At 40.8% G+C, this 15919-nt stretch overlaps 1 protein-coding gene across 4 annotated transcripts in view; it reads right to left on the bottom strand.

Moving 5' to 3' along the window:
* man1a2 (mannosidase, alpha, class 1A, member 2) overlaps positions 1 to 15919 on the bottom strand; it is a 117234-nt gene that overhangs the window by 44854 nt on the left and 56461 nt on the right. For all 4 annotated transcript variants that reach the window (XM_023837164.2, XM_023837166.2, XM_023837165.2 and 1 more), the window contains 2 exons: positions 13948 to 14209; positions 6887 to 6983 (listed from right to left, as the gene is read on the bottom strand). In XM_023837164.2, the coding sequence (XP_023692932.1) occupies positions 6887 to 6983; positions 13948 to 14209 (359 nt within the window). The remainder of the gene's footprint in view (positions 1 to 6886; positions 6984 to 13947; positions 14210 to 15919) is intronic.

Below are 15919 nucleotides of genomic sequence, written 5' to 3'. Positions count from 1 at the left end.
GAAACCCCTCCATTCCCACATCATAGAGACTCTGATATCAGCATTTATAAGATTGTATTTGTAGTGCCTGCAAATCTTTATATTAGATGAGACTAAAAATTGAGAAATTTTTTCCTCATAAGAAGGATTATATCAAGACTGTGTCAGCATTTACACATCAAATTAATGTTTATATTATTTATATTCCTATTTAATTTTCTGTGTTGAAAGGAGGATGTACAAAGTAAGAATTTTACTGTACACTGAAACTGTTTTCTGTGCATATGACAATAAAACTAATCTCCTCCTTCCACTGGAACAGAGAACTAATTGTTGCTGATAATGGGCTAGTGTAGATATTCCATTAAAAAACAGCCGTTTCCAACAATGAAAGTGATTTACAACATTAACAATGTCTACACAGTATTTCTCATAAATCTGATGTTATTTTAATGGACAAAAAAACTTGATTTTTTTTCAAAAGCAAGGAAATTTCTAAGTGACCCAAAACTTTTGAATAGTAGTGTATATAATTCAAAATATATTTAAAATGATAAATTATTTATATATATATATTTATATATATAAAATCTGGAATTAAAAAAGAATCGCACCAATAAAGCACAGTAAGACTAGCCTGAAGTGAACCCTGCCAGTGAAGGCAAGACATACACCTCGATGATAAAGTGAGCAGCATGACTGGTTCTTTAACAGGGTTTCAGAGTGAGGCTCCATCACAGGCTGAAACTGCCCCCTGCTGACCACAGGAGCTGCTTTTATTATTATTGACAAAGCCCTAAATCACTCTAAAAATAGCCCTGCTGCAGCAGCTCCCTCTCACGCTAATTGGGGCAGGGGCTCATCACATTAGAGGCCTGCACACAGCCACAAGCTGCCCCAGCTGGTTTCAAGATGGTGCCATGGACAGCTGCTGTTGCATATAGGGCTACCAAGCCTGTGGATGATGTGGTTAAACTGGTCCTGCGCTCTCTACTAGAGCACCTTGACAACTCAGGGATCTATATGGGAGTAATATTTGTGAAAATCACCTGCAGCTGTCTGTGCCATAATCCACCAGTTGTTGGATCACAGACTTCCTTACAGATAGAAGATAGCAGGTATATATAGATCTCACACCACACTCTCACCACTGGCACTCCCCAAGGCTGTGCTTTGTTACCCCTTCTTTGCTCTGTATACCAATTATTTCACATACTGTATAATGAACCTTCAGTGAAAATTCTGAAGTTTGCCGATGACCCTACTGTTGTCTGTCTCATAACTAATGGTTATGAATCTGGCTACAAATCCCGAGTCAGGCAGTATCATGGTGCAGGCAAAATCATCTGGTGCTCAATACCCAGAAGACTTTTTAGAAGGCACCCCTCCCCCATCAATGGTGCTATGGTCACCACTGCAGAGGTTTCTGGGTACCACCACATCCAGAAACCTGAAGTGAGAACTTAATTTTGACTCTAAAATCAACAAAGCATAACAGAGATTCTACTTTCAAAGACAGCTGAAGGATTTCGGCAGACCTCAAATTTTACTGATTTAGTTTTATGTAAAATTTTGAATTCATCCTCACCTCCTCAATAAGTCTGATTCAGCTCTTCCACGTCACTCAATTATGAGGTGATTAGGACTGCAAAAAAATCATCAACTCCAATCTGCACTCCCAACTAGACAGCTACAACAGCAGGGCCCTAAAGAGCACTGGCAAGATAATGTTGGACATTTCTCACCCTGGTCATCACCTTTTCTGACCTCTCCCTTCTGGAAAAAGGCTTAGACCCCTGAAGAAAAGGACATACAGACAGGCCAACAGCTACTTCCCTAAAGCAGCATCTCTTTTGAATTAGCAGAGCCACCCGCTTTAGCGATATTAGTGCACCTTCTATGGAGCTGCACCTACTGTATGGAACTGTTCTATAGAACATGAATATTTTATGTACCATATTTAATATTTTATGTTACCTGTCTGATGTCGTACATCTGTGCCACACACATTGTAACACCCAGAAAAATATCTTAGTATGCTTGACATACATGGCAAATAAAGTGATTCTGAGTCTGAGCTACGCTGCCTGGGCCCCATTCCACTGCCCACCTCTCACAATCAACTGCACTGCTATTCAGATTGCCGGCTGTTTTTCGCAGGCCTCGGCAAACACTTTGGAGGACAGTGACTCCCTGGAAATCTAGGTAAGGCTCAAAGAGTCCCCTATAGCACTCATCACTCACCTGTCACCTGAAGACCCAAAACAGGAAAGATTAACACAATATTATGGGCAGTAACACTGAGGTTAATGCAGAACAAACCTGTAATGTCAGATATGGCTGTTAGTAGCAGCTATGACACTGTTACTAGTTGTTGAGATGAGAATCCTCACAATCATTGCATATGTTGGCAGATGAATTTAAGGGGTAAATTGGTAGTACTTGAGGAGATTTTGCTACTATAAAGCTTGTAGTGTAGCCAAAATTATTTGTACACTGTGAAAAAATGGTCCAAAATGAAAATGAAATTGAGGATATTGATTGTGAAATTTTATGGCCCTCTTTCTCAATACATTGGGTATTTCAGCAGTTTTAAACATGCTGGGAAACTCGACTAACCCCACAAATGCTTGAATGATCACCAAGGCCAGGGCCAGAGTGGAGCCAATGCTCAGCCAAGGAGCTTCATGCCCATGACCAGCCCACTTTTTTTTCAGGAAGGTGAAAACTGGATAAATGAGGCAATACTTCACTTCTTATTATTCACTGGTTTTATTTGTTTTTTTTTTTCAAATATGAATGAAACAGAAGTCAAATGAATAAATAATATCAAAATTAATCTCGCAGTTCTTCACATGTGAGGCATGTTGCACTACTATACAAAATTTTACCTATAAATGGCTTAAACAACAATAACATAATATCTATAACAGTAGCCATCTATAACAGTAACAGCTGCCTGAGTAGTGTACTGGTCTCTGCAACTTTGTTTATTACCGTCTCATTATCTATCAACATAAGGATTTCCTTCTCTGTGCACATTAGCACAAAGGCCTCCAAGTGCTCCTGAGTCAGTGAGCTTCATAACCTATTCTTAACAAATTTAAGGGTAGAGAAGCTTTTCTCACAGGCAATCTGAGTGATTGAAAGTGTCAAAATATTTTTTCATATACAACACAATACATTTGTGCCTGAAATATGCTGTACAAAAACATATGACTTATTAGTCTTCTAATTTCTGGCATCCTCACTGCTCATCAGTCCCTCATTCTTGGCAGAACACCGACTGACAGGGGACTGCTGGTCAGAAACTACAAAATGGTTAAATGGTCACTTTACTGAATACTCAGATCATGCCTTAGTTTTTTATATACATTTTTTTTCTTAAAATTACATTTGCGCACACATTGATTCTCCATGATAAGCTATAGAAATATGCTAATATTTGAATTGGTTTAATATTTTGCAACAGGTTAACCACATTTACCTGTTGCCAGTTTTTTTCATTATTTTGAAAAAATCTCTCTGATTTTGACACATTTGGCTGCATCCTCCTCCAACACTCTTTTTTTTCTTAGCCTGGCCTTTTCAGCCCCTCCTGGTCTCTTCTTTTCCATACTGTTACACTAACTGCTATTTTACTAAGTTAAACAACCTGTAGGCTCAAAGTTGGACTGTTGGGCGTAACCAACTTGAACAATTGGGAAGGGGAGAACTCCCGCAGGTGTTAGCACCCATGTAATTTATCATTATAGAAAGGCTGCAATGTCAGCTGTAAATGTGGATCTTACGTGCTACTGTTTCAGATTCACTTTCAAATCAAATTATTTTATTTCCGACCGGCCCAAAAGTCAAGCGGCCCAGCGGGAAATCTCCAGAATCTCCCGATTAGTCACTCCGGGCCTGACCAAGACTACTTGTAGAAACTAAGGGCACCCAATTACCATTCTCTTTGGAACACCTGCTGTTATGTATTATGTTAAATGATCTCTGTTATGACTGGGAACTCCTCCATTGTCACATATTCGTTGGACCCTATGAATGGCCAGGTGTACAAATAATTATTCAAAGGCAATAAATTACATCATTTGAAAACAATTCCAGAATATGTTTTGAATAAAAGTGTTTCTTGTTTCTTTACATAACACTCATAATAGTAACATTTTAGACAGCTTTTAAAGTTTGCACTTCAATATCCTCAATTTCATTTCCAATTTTGACCATTTTTACAGTGTACAAATAATTCTTGGCTACACTATGTATTGTTTGCTGTCATGTTGTATGTTCATACCAACTCACTCTTTCATAACTCCAATCTTATTATAGTCCATATTGCTTGTCCATAAGTGCAACTCCGTATTTCTTAGGTCATTTTGAAAATTTAAATACTGCATCACTTTTACAGTATATCTGGTGGTCATTGATATTACTTAGTAAGTTTGATATTACATTTGTAGCTTTCAATCGAGACGTTATGAATAAATATTCGTACTGCACTTACTGATGCTAGTCACTGAGACTAGCATGGTCTGGTGCTGCCTTAGTTTTTAACAAAGTAGAAATTCATCAGTCACTTGCCAAAAACAGGGAAATATCTCAGCATAATTTTTTGTATGGTTATTTATCCATCTCCTTCCTAAGTAGGTCGAGCATTTTTCTTTCCAGCTGGCACTGCTTCCCTCAGCCAGGTCTGTCAGCCTCACTGAGGTTCAGGGTAGGAAACATTCAGCTGGAAACCTTTCAAAGAATCCAGTGAGGTTAGCTTTCCCGTGCTTCTTTTCAACATCTCATCACTAGAGAAGGTGGTGCAGGCAGCTTACAACAAACGCAAAGTTCTTCCTGCTCTGCATCACCAGAGAATTTTAAATATTATGAAGCAGCCAGGGTGGGGTCCAGGCAGTCCATGAACAGCCTGCAGAGTAACGCTTCGTTGCTGGTCTGTCAAATCATCAAAATTAATTTGGATCAGACGAGAAACATCTGCCATAACAGGACTCCAACAAGCAGTTATTTGGCTGTCCTGCTGCTCTTTTATTGGGGGGGGGTGCTTTTATTAACGACACTTGCACATGCTTTCACAACTGTGCAATGCACAATGCACTGCTCTCCTCACAGTCTTGTCCAAGAAATACGTCAGAAAATCCTGTCTACATACAATGCTTGAATATCCTGTAGCTGTATGGCCATGGTGAACCAGAAAGGGCTAGTAGAGAAATGAGATTAGGCCTCATGAGGTCCTACCCATACAGACAATGATAGTATGAGGGGCATGTGTAACACAAAATGGTTTAATGTCTTGAACCAGAGCTGGTACAATGAGGGCCAAAAATAGCTGCGTGGCTAAAAAAACAGGCGACAGTCATAAACGAAATGCAGATGAGCAAACGCACAAAAGCACAAGGCATACAAGTGGTTGTAAACAGACAATAGTCAAAAACATGCAGGCACAACCCACTCCTCTACCGTACTGATCATCGCAGTGAAGTTCCATGGCTTGCTTGGTCACTGTACCCAATTATAACCCTCCAACCCACAGCTTCATTCATATGTGCTTCAGTATGATGGATACTTCCTGAGGAGCAGGTTTGTGTCTTCTGACTGCTATACGATGACTGGCTAATGGCTCTCTGACATAAAATAGAGTACTTTCTGGACCATTTGTAGATGACGGGCACTTTACACAAACATGTGAGCAGTTAGTGAAGCATTTAAACTGAATGATCAGAAAATATTCAACTGCATAACATTTAAGACACAAAAAATACAACCTGAAGAACATGGTGAAACTGGTGATAGGGAAAGCCCAGTCATGTTAGAAGACATGATTAACTCTGACTGAACCACTCTGTCACACAAAGTGACACTGTGACTGAGCTGTGACCCTGTGACTGTGCTGTTACCTCACCGTCATTCGGATGTTGTGACTGAGCTGTGCTGTATTGTGGTGCTGTGACCTTGCCGCAATTTGGATGCTGTGGCTTAGCTGTGCTATTTTGTGGTGCTGTGACCTCACCATGATTTGGATACTGTGACTGACCTTTGCTATTTTGTGATGCTGTGAGTCGCCGTGAATTGGATGCTGTGGCTGAGCCCCTGTTCACTGCATGTCCAGTTTACAGAGGTAAACATCCCAAAAATGGAGGGTTTAAATACTGGGACCTCTCTCTCAAAATCAATGTCCTGCTCAATCTGCATCTCATCTGCATAGCATACAGTCTCTCCCAGAATTCAACAGGCTCTGCCAGGATCAGGTTGTTATGGTGACAGTTTCAAATCCTGCTCCAGACCCAATTTGGATGCTACCCAGAGGTGACACACTTAAATCACTTTAAAGTTGAGTGACAGCAGGCACAGGAAGAAAACAATGTTAAAACTACTCCAGGAAATGGCTCCAGTGTGCAGGCAACTCTCCCATAATGCATCTATAACAAAGGAGGTACCAGGGCTAGGGAAGGTGGACCTGATCAGGACACATTTCATAACTAGAATAAGCTCAGACAAATATGGGCCACACATATTGATCTAATTACATAAACAGATATATTTTAAGCTTTAATAGTGCTTGTGTTGTTGTTCAAAGTTGCCTTTTTGGCCAGGAGGTTGCTTGGTAAAGTTACACCCAGTTTGAGAGGTGCCTGTGATGCATGCTGACAGGAAGTGTATGCAGCTCAAAATGTAAATCAGTAGACGACCTGCACTCAGCAAGCGACACGGTGTGTCTGATGGCTCTACAAGCTACTACACAGAATCAGCAGTAGGCCATACTAGTCTAACATAGAACTGCAACTTCATGCAGCTTCTTATGTGGTATATCATGTCCAGCTGTGAAGAAATAACCTGCGCAGACCCCGTTGCATTGTGAGATATATCACTTGGTGTGACATGGATGTTCTGAATATGCACTCACCAAAGATGTTGGTGGAATGTCCCTTCTTGGCCAACGGCTTAAGCTCGTTGTGTCCCCAGCCATACTGCCGGTAGCTGTCCCAAGCATGCTTCATCATCTGGAACATAAAGTGACATATGGTGTGTAACACGGGCTGTCTGTCAGCTGCCAGATTCACTGTGGTGCAATGAGCTTCCAGAACCCAGGACTTTATAACCATGGAGATTTTACAACCACAGTTCCATACTGTAATATACTAAACTATACTACACGATGCTATGTTATGCTACTCTATACTATAATAAACATATCGATATGCAGACACGCATACCTCCACAGAGCAGCAGGCCTAATTAGACACCATAAGAAGCAACATACACATTTGTAACATGTGTACACACATCCATATTCCAGAGTTGCTACAAATTCATACCATGTTACAGATACAATTGATGATGATAACTGAGCTAAAGATGGTTTTTTTATATATGCCCATACAGAATATAAAAATGAAAAAGAGGCCATGTAGCAGTGGTTTTTCCTGTTGTGATACTGTAACCCAAATTCCCTCACAACATTTGACATAAGACATTGCGATATGAATCCAACATAACATAGCCTCCCTCTGCAAAAGAAAAATACATTGTAAAGTCTACACAAAGTCCTGTTTGTGTCTGTGAATGGAGGAGCGATGGATGATGATGTTCCTCGGTACATAACAGGCACTGCCCGTCCCCTATTCACAGTGCCAAGCACTGCCGAATCATAGCACCAGGTACCACCCAGCCCCTAATAACAGTGTCAGTACCCAGTCAGACTGCGCACTTTTTCCACTAGTTCTGCCCACTATCACAGGTCTAAGGGTGCTTTTCCACAGCACAAAGTATGGTACTTTCGGTACAAAGTATGGTACTTTTCCATTGACTTCCGGTCGAGTACCAGTACCGAAAGTTCCAGTACCGAAAGTGCCAAACCAGCTGGGGTGCTTCTTTGGTATTTCGGTACTTTGGGGTGGGACTTGCAAAAGTATTTGCTGTCGATTGGTTATGCAAATAGCCTGCCACTGAAACACAAAATACAACCGCCATCTTTTGAAACACACAGCAAACAGTGAGAAACAAAATAAAAAACAGTAGAAACAAAAATATAAAAAAGTAAAATGGAAGGATGGACAAACAAGGAAACACAGGCTTTAATCGCCATATGGTCGGGTGAACAGATCCAGCGGGATTTGAATGGCAGTTTTTGCTGTTCCAGGCAATTCAGTTTCCCTGTTTACCCTGTTGCGCACTGATTTGTACATGCTTTCGTTGTTGTTTTCATGTTTTTTTATGAAGCTCTTGAGGTAAACAAGCCGTATATTTTAAAACATCACATGCCTTTTCGATGTTTTTTGTTTTTACAGATAATAAATGAAATTATTTAATTTGCTGGATAGAGATATTTCTTGATGAAAACGGTATAGTATTGCTTATAAGACTATATTATGCGTAACAATCTATTGTATTCACATGTAATAAATTACCTGAGTGATTTTCAGACATCTCACATACACCTTTGCCTAAATATTAGGAGAAACATTATTTCCTGACATCCAGGATATTTGGTTCCCCCCTATTAAAACAGATATACAGCAACTCTGGGCCTCGGTACTAATAACAATACAGTATTCACATGTAATAATGTACCTGAGTGATTTTCAGACATTTCACATACCTCTTTGCTTTAATATTAGGGGAAACATTATTTCCTGATAGACAGGAGAAACATAGGGAAACTTGAATTGCCCGGAACACCGTAATACCAAGCCGCTTGGAAGAAATGGGGCACACGCGAAACACCGAACAATGCCGCTTGAAAATCAAAAAACATAATTAAATAATTTGTTTGCTTTCAAAAGACTGAATTAGCAGTAAGCTAATTCTTACTGCTTTGATCGGATTAGCCAAAGTAAGTATACCTACATAAATGAAAATGATGGCAGCATTCATGCAATTTGGATATTACTGAATCTTATACTGTGATAGAAGGTGACATAACATGACATAACAATAAACCGCATTTTCCAGCCTACATTGTTAGTTTTAATTTTGGGCTGTTTTTTTTTTTTTTATTATGATTTAAGCTGCGCTTTGTGATGGTGCCGGTACCATTTTTTACGCCAGTGGAAAACCGACACGAAAGAAGTACCATACTTTCGGCACTTCATGGAAGTACCGAAAGTACGGTACCTGGTGCGGTGGAAAAACGCCCTAAGTGTAACAGGATTGTGCAATATTAAAAAGAGATCTCTGAAAGTTCTCTGTTAACTTAGTGTAAGACTCATTGCTCCAACATCATGACAGAGCGTGAAACTGGCTGTTCTCTCATCGACTGGTCAGTGATCATCTTCTTTTTCCAATGCAAATAGCCAATTCCAGGATTCAAAATGACCAATCAACGAAGTGAAGAAATCAGCCACTGTTCCTGACTCCAAAGTCTCAAAACTCAATCGGTTGAGCGAGCAAGTGTTGGGGAGACGCAAGCACGTAGAGAGGGTCCAGCAAGTGTGAGCGCGTAGAGAGAATGGGTTTTTCTGCTCGTGAGAGCATACAAGTGTATGTTTTTATGTGCGCATGTTTTGAGACTAACTGATCACCATAAGTCTGAGTGTCTGGGCTTGCGAGTGTCCTGGTTAAAAACCAAGACCCAGGCCTTTAATGTGTTTGCACAAGTACAGGTACATTGGAATTTTTCTCTTTTGCCTACCCTATCTTGCTTCCCATAGCTTTTCGGTCACAGCACAGGGTTAGCGAATGTGCAATTCTGATTATTTTTTTGGATGCATCATACTCCAAAACCCATGGTCTGCAAAGAGCTTTCAAAACATGAATGAGATCTCATCAGTCAAAGGTATCAATCAGAAGAACAAGATGAGGATGTCCCTCCAAAACTGATGAGAAGACAAGGAGAAAACTGGTCTGGGAGGCCACCAAGAGCCTCCAGCAACATTAAAGGAGCGTCATAATTTCTTGGCAAGTAATGGTTGTTCCTTACATGTGACAACAATCTCTCGTCTTCTTCATATGCCTGGGTTGTGGGGTAGGGTAGCAAGACGGAAGCCTTTAGTCACAAAGTAAAACATTTAAGCCCAGCTAAACTTTGCAAATAGGTATATACTCCTCTCCCACAACCATATGGAAAAAATGTATTATGGTACGATGAAATCAAGGTTGAACTATTTGGCCATAATTCCAAAAGGTATGTTTGGCACAAAAATTACACAGCACATCATCAAAAGAACATGACAGCCACAGTGGTGGAGGCAGCATCATGCTTTGAGGCTGCTTTTCTTCTGCTGGAGCTGGGATTTCAGTCAAGGAGGATGGAATCACGAATAGCTCCAAATATCAATCTATTTTGGCATAAAACCTTCAAGAATCTGCTAGGAAGCTGAAGATGAAGAGGAATTTAACCCTTCAGCATGACAATGACCTAAAGCACACACCTAAATCAACAAAGCAATGGCTTTGCCAAAAGAGGATCAATATTCTGGAATGGAGCCCAGCCAGAGCCCAGACCTTAATCCAACTGGAAATCTGTGGGGTGACCTGAAGAGGGCTGTGCACAGGAGATGCCCTCGCAATTTGACAGATATGAAAAACATTTGTAAGAGAGAATGGGCCAATATTTCCAAATCCAGATGTGCAACACTAATAGACTCTTACCCAAAAAGACTGAGAGCTATAATGAAATGAAAAGGTGCTTCAACTAAGTATTAATTTAGGGCTGTGCACATTATTGCAACCAGGTTTTTATTTTGTTCACTAAAGTTTCTGATTTTTTTTCACCTTCTTTGTATAGGTTGCAATTTCGCAATATAGGTGAAATTAGTTCTGTCAAGATTTGTCTTAGTTTCATTTTTTTATCACACAAAAAACAGCCATTTTGACAGGTGTGTCTAGACTTTTTATATCCAAAGTAACATTATTCCACTAGTAAGCATTGGTAAGTCTCACTGCTAGGATTGGCAACATTAGACAAAAGTATAACGATTATCGATTAAATTTTCCAATGCAGAAATATAAGGATACAAGCAAAAAGGTATTCATCCATTTAATGTAATTGCGATACAAAAATAATTCTATCTGCGATGGGAATGTGACAGAAGTTTGTTGTTTCTGAAAAAAGTCCTGGTAACATTCATATTCGACATGGGCCTTTTTCTAGTTTAAAAAGGCTGTTTATTAATGTCTTTACTGAGCAGGGAGCCTTGTTATGCTCTGCCATACTGCAAGTAGGATCTCAGGCCAGTCACACAAAACACTAGTGAGCGTTATGTTAAGAGGAGGGCTTTGCATGCTCTCATTTTCTCCACCAAGGGGAGCCATTCCTGCAGAACACATCACATACTTCCCCCATCCAAAATCAAGGTACATAGGTGCTTACACCCCTGACACATCACATTTAATCAAATGCAGGTTGCTTAAGGGAGCCAGGGCAGTAATGAGATGACTGTTTCACACGGTTGTAAATGGATTATGATACACTAGGCAAAGGTGATAAATTCTCATTAAGGAAAACAATTGCTGATAGACCCTCTCATAGCAACAGGGAGTAACTGCCACCTGGTGTGTGTGTTCGTGTGTGCATCCATGCATGTGAGTGCGTGCGTTTGTGTGATCTGTGACTCTGTGTCCTATAACATTGTCCTGGGAATGCTGGAAAAGAAATGAGCCCTGCCAAGGATGAGGATTAGGAGCTATCTACTAGAAATTAACCGATTTTCCCAAGGCCTCCTTGTCTCTGCATGCTGGCCAATCACACACATCATACTGAGATGCACCAATGGAGTGCAGTGCAGAGAATTAGAGAGATATAATTGCTGGTCGAGGACCTTATTTAAAGACACACTAAAAAGGTTAAATGCTTGCCATGTTTTTATAATAATTAGCTCGTAACAAATCCTCCTCCATTTAACTGAGAACTTAATATCTTAAAGGGGCTCCATGGGTTGATTTTGCCACTAACTTTGCTTAGTATTTTCTAGGGCCGGGAAATTTATTGTGTTAATGCATTGCATTAATTTTGGTAGACCCTTGACCCCTGACTACCACAACAGATGGTAACCTATCACAACAGTGCTTGCTTTCATGGACAGCAATATGGAGGAGGTGAAAGGGGAATTTCCCAACAGGAATCAATAAAGTATCAATCATTATGATTAGATGAACTTTACTACTCCCACAGAAAAATTCTTGCTAAATATCTAGCTAGTTATTTTATTGAAGGCTTACGCCTTAAAATCTTAATGACTTTCATGTTATTAGGTGCACATTCAGTGGTTGTCAAGCTTCTGTTTTTAGAGCCATTTGCTAAACAGGCTTTAGACCTTTGCATATGCCACTTATCACCATGGTGGGCGATTTAAAAAAATCATTTTGCTTCCCTACTTAATCTGTAAGTCTCATGATTCGATTATGATTCATGGGGTAACAATTTGATTATAAACCGATGCTTGACTCATCACGATGTATCTCATCTATAATTTGCTATGCAAATATTCAGATTAATTTAAACTTTGTTTGTGACATGCTATTCTGTGATAACATTTTGCAATAACCCTACAAAATGAGTACCTATGTGGCTTAATTAAAGGACTCTACTTTGTAGCACATGAGACAGCAGCTGCAAGTCATCACTAACATACTATGCAGTTAGGGCTACATACACATCTGTAGTTATGGCCATCCAGGAATCGCACAAGATAGCCACCCAGCCAGCACGTTTCACTGACTCCTTAACTCCGGCTTTCGTGTCACTGAATAGAGCGGGTGTAGCCGTGTGGAAAAAAACTCCATGGTGGTATTCTGTACATTTGTTCCAAGGTACACAGAAGAAGGCGATAGCTTGCATTTTCCACGACAGAATAAGGATGGAGATCCCTCACAGTAATTGCAGCAATAGATTGCGTGACTTTGTTTGCCCTTTTGAAGTTTGGAGCTAACGCTGATATCAGAGCTTCTTGCTGCTGAACTTTTTGCTTTCACTATGCCATGTTTTCCATCTGCATGGCACACCTGGCACAAAAGTTTAAAGTAGCTTCCGGAAGGCAGACTATTGTTTCAAAATAACTTTACTTAAATTTATTTAATTGTATATTTGAATATAGTTTATCTATATACGTTTTCTAAAAGAATTCCTTTTTTGGCATTGATGCAGAACCTTTAACACCTGCACCACGATGCCTCATAAAAATGATTATTTGCCCCACTGCTACTTTGAAAGCACTGAAACATATTTTATGTTGGAAATTCATAATCTGTACGTCATGAGAATTTGTTGCTCGGATTTGATGATTTTTTTTAAAAAAAACATTTCCCCCAAATGGGTAGCCAATCAACACAAAACTAGATAAAATGTTTTTAGCTATTTCAATTTTATTTCATGTAGCCCCCAATAAAAAACAAATCAATTTGTATAATGAGATGTAAAGTCGATAGTTTACACGATACATTTTATTTAAAGAAAATTATTATTATTATAATGAGTTCATGTGTCTGACCCATATGCTCGCCGTTGTGTTAATTTTGCATTAATTTAGGAATTCAATGTGTGAATATTTATGATTGTTTTATTTATGAGGTTTTAATATTAGGTACGATTAATCATGATTAATCACAGGCAACTGTGTAATTGATTTTTTTTTTTTAATGCATTCACAGTCCTAGAATTTTCTTTCCGAGATTTGCTGCAGGAACAATCTGATAAATAGTTTTCCTGCCAAAACGTCTTAGTGGTGGTCGCCTGCACAAGAAGGCAGGGTTGGGGCACAGAGTTTATAAGTGCATAATCATCAGTTGTGTCACAAAAGTCAGTCACTTAAACACAAAGGTTAGCTGTATTCTCACAGGCTGATACAACCCACACTGTTTGTTTTGCTGCTATTGGTGAAGCCCCATATTATCCATTCATGATTTACTTAATAGCAGTTTCGTGTTTCCCTGTACAAAGCCAAACGGCAAACTGGAGATGGACGCCCTTCTCCTGCCCTCATCCTGACCATGCCCCCAGCCACCCCCCTGCCACAGCCTGTGACTGACCTCTCGGATCTTGTCGCGCTTCTCCTTCACCTCAGGGTCCCCAGGGTCGCCGTCATTGATGCCCACTAACCGAGGCATGGGCACTGGAGACAGAGGTGGGGCTGCAGCCTCCTTCATGTGGAGGTCCTGGGCCATGCGGTTCTTTTCTGTCTGGATTTCAGCCCGTAGCTCTTGGTGAGACTTTCTCAGCTTTTCCTTGGCCTCCTGCAGGGCCTGCTCATGGGCAGCACGGATCTTTCTCCTCAGGCTCTCCTCTTCCTCCCTGTGGGCACAGAGAGGGAGGACGGGGAGACTCAGGCACAGGCAGGAGCATGAAAGCATATACACCTGGGTGTTGAATGGCTTTGGCTTAGATAGTGATCAGAAGGTCACCGCCTCTAATATTGTGCTTGGCAGATTAGTCAGGTATCTGTTGGGCCCTTGAGCACCCTGCCTGAAATGCTCCAGGGAAAAAAGGATAAATCACCAGATCCTGTGTTCTAACCACAAGCTTCACTGTCACCCGTGTTTGTCTCAGAGCACAGGAAGATGGGATATATGAAAAGAAGCATTCCAAAATATTTCTGCAAATAAGGAATCATCGTCCCATTTTTTTATTTGGCTAATATAACAGCTTAGCATGAAGCAAAGTCAGAGCATTTAACACTTCGCTTACTGAATTAAGAGGACGAACCAACATGCATTAAGAGCTCAGATGGTCCAAGCTGTCTTATCAGCCGTTACCCAGTGCAACATTGAGACAAAAACTCAAAGTATAAAAGAAGCCAGTGCTCTGCCCATGCTGGGTAGCGAGAATAAAATACTTCACTTAGGGTGCACAGCTACTCTATATGGACAAAAGTACAGGGACACACCTCTTAAACATTGAATTCAGGGGTTTCATTCAGATCCATTGCCACAGGTGTATAAAATCAATCAGAATCAGAATCAGAATTGAGTTTATTGCCAAGTACGTTCACACATACAAGGAATTTGCTTTGGTGGTTGGTGCCAGACTTCGAGAGATGGGGTGGTTAATATATAAATATATATATACATAGAGTATGTACAGGTACTAATATAAATAGTCAGTTAATGTGGAATATGATACAGCAGTGGAAATATATACATATTTAAGAGAGTGCATACTTGTGCTAGGATGGGGAAATAGTATTTGAGCAAGTGTTCCTAGCTTTATTGATGAGGCGGGCCGCGGTGGGGAAGAAACTGTTCCTATGGCATGATGTTTTGGTCCCAATGGACCGCAACCTTCTGCCAGAGGGGAGAGTCCAAAGAAGTTTGTGACCAGGGTGAGAGGAGTCAGCCATAATCCTTCCTGCTCTTTTCAAAGACCTGGACTCGTACAGGTCCTGTAAAGATGGAAGGTTGCAGCCGATCGTCTTCCCAGCAGAGTGGATGATGCGCTGTAGTCTGTTCTTGTCCTTAGCAGTGGCAGCAGGGTACCAGACAGTGATGGAGGTGGTGAGGATGGACTCAATGATGGCAGTGTAGAAGTGCACCATCATAGTCTTTGGCAGAATGAACTTATCCAGCTGCCTCAGGAAGAACATTCTCTGTTGAGCTTTTTTGGTGAGAGAACAGATGTTCATCTCCCACTTAAGGTCCTTGCTGATCGTGGTGCCCAGGAAGCGGAAGTACTCCACAGCAGTGACTGGTGAGCCAAGCAGGAAGAAGGATATAGGTGGGGCAGAGCTTTTCCTGAAGTCCACAATCATCTCCACTGTCTTCAGGGCGTTGAGCTCAAGGTTATTCCCATTGCACCAGGACACCAGGTGATCAATCTCCTGTCTGTAGGCAGACTCGTCCCCATCAGAGATGAGTCCGATTAGGATGGTGTCATCTGCAAATTTCAGGAGCTTGACAGATGGGTGGGTGGAGGTGCAGCTGTTTGTGTAGAGGGAGAATAAGAGGGGAGAAAGGACACAGCCTTGCGGAGATCCGGTGCTGATGGTCTGGGAGATAGAAATATGTT

This window comes from Paramormyrops kingsleyae, chromosome 16, assembly GCF_048594095.1.
Source record: "Paramormyrops kingsleyae isolate MSU_618 chromosome 16, PKINGS_0.4, whole genome shotgun sequence".
Classification (NCBI taxonomy): Eukaryota; Metazoa; Chordata; class Actinopteri; order Osteoglossiformes; family Mormyridae; genus Paramormyrops; species Paramormyrops kingsleyae.
This window is presented reverse-complemented; position numbering and strand designations above follow the sequence as displayed.